Source organism: Austrofundulus limnaeus, unplaced genomic scaffold (genome assembly GCF_001266775.1).
Source record: "Austrofundulus limnaeus strain Quisiro unplaced genomic scaffold, Austrofundulus_limnaeus-1.0 Scaffold629, whole genome shotgun sequence".
In the NCBI taxonomy this organism is placed as follows: domain Eukaryota; kingdom Metazoa; phylum Chordata; class Actinopteri; order Cyprinodontiformes; family Rivulidae; genus Austrofundulus; species Austrofundulus limnaeus.
Genome location: NW_013953031.1, coordinates 126,588 through 129,325, shown reverse-complemented (window position 1 = coordinate 129,325; position 2,738 = coordinate 126,588). Strand labels below are relative to the sequence as shown.

Sequence of the window (2,738 nt, the reverse complement as noted above, 5' to 3'; positions counted from 1 at the left end):
TGTGTTTTAACACACTTGAGCTGTGTTTTAACACACCTGAGCTGTGTTTTAACACACCTGTGTGTTTTAACACACTTGAGCTGTGTTTTAACACACCTGAGCTGTGTTTTAACACACCTGTGTGTTTTAACACACTTGAGCTGTGTTTTAACACACCTGTGCTGTGTTTTAACACACCTGAGCTGCATTTTAACACACCTGTGTTGCGTTTTAGCACACCTGTGTTGCGTTTTAACACACCTGTGTGTGTGTTTTAACACACCTGAGCTGTGTTTTAACACACCTGAGCTGTGTTTTAACACACCTGAGCTGTGTTTTAACACACCTGTGCTGTGTTTTAACACACCTGTGTTGTGTTTTAACACACCTGTGTGTGTTTTAACACACCTGAGCTGTGTTTTAACACACCTGTGTGTGCTAAAACACAGCTGTGTGTGTTTTAACACACCTGTGCTGTGTTTTCACACACCTGAGCTGTGTTTTAACACACCTGTGCTGTGTTTTAACACACCTGTGTTGTGTTTTAACACACCTGAGCTGTGTTTTCACACACCTGAGCTGTGTTTTAACACACCTGTGCTGTGTTTTAACACACCTGTGTTGTGTTTTAACACACCTGAGCTGTGTTTTCACACACCTGAGCTGTGTTTTAACACACCTGTGTGTGTTAAAACACATCTGTGTTGTGTTTTAACACACCTGTGCTGTGTTTTAACACACCTGAGCTGTGTTTTAACACACCTGAGCTGTGTTTTAACACACCTGAGCTGTGTTTTAACACATCTGTGTTGTGTTTAACACACCTGTACTGTGTTTTAACACACCTGTGCTGTGCGGAGTCTCTCTTCAGGTGGATCTCCCTCTGACTGCAGTTTCTGGTGTCGCTCTCTGATCCAGGACTCGGTGGTTTTACTCTGAGAATCTAAATCCTCTGAGAGACTTTGGAGCTCAGCTTGTCTGGTGGCCTGCAGGACGGTTCTCCACAGCTGCTGGGAACAGGAAACCAGCTGTTCCACATCCTGTCTCCTGTCCTCCCTCAGGTTCTCACACAGGTGCTCAGCCTGCAGCTTCAGGTGGAGCAGCTGAGCTTCTCCTTCAGGTTCAGACAGCAGGACCTCCTGGAYGCAGGAGACGTAGAAACACTTTAAAGTCCAACGTTGTCCCAACACAAAGGATGCAGACTGACCTTCTGACTCACCTGGATTATCTGAAACCTGTCTTCAAACTGCATCTGAGAACTAAGAGCCAACAGTTTTTGCTTCTGCTCCTTGATCCAAGACTTGAAGACCTGATTCTGGTTTCTGACAGTGTCGAAGTCTCTCTCAGAGGCTGCCTGGGTCTCTGCCTGGTTCAGAACCTCCTCAGCAGTCTGGAAGACCTCCCACCACTGCTCCTCTGTGTGTCTGACAGCATCCAGGACCTCCTGCCTCCTGCTGTCCTTCAGCTCCTGGTGTTCTCTCAGACTCTGACCCTGGTCCTTCAGATCCTGAAGCCTGGACTCTCCATCAGACCTGCAGCTCAGAACAGTCTGAACAAAGAGAGGTGGACTCTCTAAAAGCTGTTTCTGCACATTAAACCTGAGAGAAGTCTGGAACACACCTGTATGACCTGCAGCTTCTCTTCCACCTGCATGTGGTCACCTAGAGATGCCAGGACCTCATTCTGGTCTCTGATCCAGGACTCAACACTTTGATTCTGGCTCTGGAAACCATCAAACTGTTTGTTTAGTAGAACCTGAGTCTCAGCCTTACAGAGAGCGTCCTCTGCAGCCTGCAGGAGCGTCCTCCACTCCATCTCTGTGTCTTTGAGGAGCAGCTGGACTTCCTGTGTCTCGTTGTCCTGCAGCTGGTCCTGCAGCTGGTCCTGCAGCTGGTCCTGCAGCTGGTCCTGCAGCTGGTCCTGCTCACACAGATGCTTCACTTCAGCTCTCAGGTTCTCCAGCTTGGACTGGCCCTCAGCTCTGGACTTCAGGACAGTCTGTTGGGGAGGAAAAGGGTGATGTTTGGTCAGCAGGAGAAAGGTTGTAACATGTTGGACTGTTCTGCTGTTCCTGAACTTGTTCCACTGACCTGAGCTGCGTCCTTCATCTCCTCCATGTCAGAGTGTGAAACAGCAGAGCCAAGTGATTCTGACAGGTCCCTGATCCAGGTCCTGGTTCTGTCAGCCTGAGCTTTACAGCTGCTGTGGTCTTCCTGCAGGACTCTGCGGGCCTGGACCTGCCCYCTCAGACGGCTCTCCAGGTTTCTGATCCGCTGTAACAGGTTGTCTCCATCCTTCAGGATGTTTTCAGCTCGAACTCCTTGTCGACGTATCGAAGCTAAGAGCTGACAGAGAGCCTCAGCTCGACCGCTGAGAGAACAACAGGAAATCACAACATGCTGATTGCAGACGGACACAAAAACATCTAGAAGAAGTTCTGGAGATGGCTGACTCAGCTAACGGACCTTAGAGAGTCATCTGCAGAACTTCCCCTGAACACCAAGACCGCACTAGGTTCTGGTTGGATTCTCTGCTGTGCCAGRTGCCAGGTGGGCATTCCTTCAAAGAATGCTGTGTTTCCATTTATTAAAAACACAATCAGGAGAACATCTTTCTGTTTGACTCTGAGTCCACCAGAAGAGCGTGGAGGGGGAGGGGCTTAATGAACATCAAAAAGAAAAAATCAGTAAATCCTCTGGATGGTTCTTCTTTGGTGAAACGTTTCGTCTCTCCTTCAAGAGACTTCTTCAGTCTGAGAG

General features: G+C 48.6%; 1 protein-coding gene across 1 annotated transcript in view; it reads right to left on the bottom strand.

Annotated features, from left to right (window-relative positions):
- LOC106531411 (uncharacterized) overlaps positions 1 to 2,738 on the bottom strand; it is a gene marked incomplete at its 5' end in the record, with an annotated part of 83,511 nt that overhangs the window by 37,240 nt on the left and 43,533 nt on the right. The window contains 4 exon segments of the mRNA XM_014027278.1: positions 825 to 1,118; positions 1,199 to 1,528; positions 1,600 to 1,977; positions 2,070 to 2,349. Coding sequence (XP_013882732.1) covers positions 825 to 1,118; positions 1,199 to 1,528; positions 1,600 to 1,977; positions 2,070 to 2,349 — 1,282 coding nt within the window.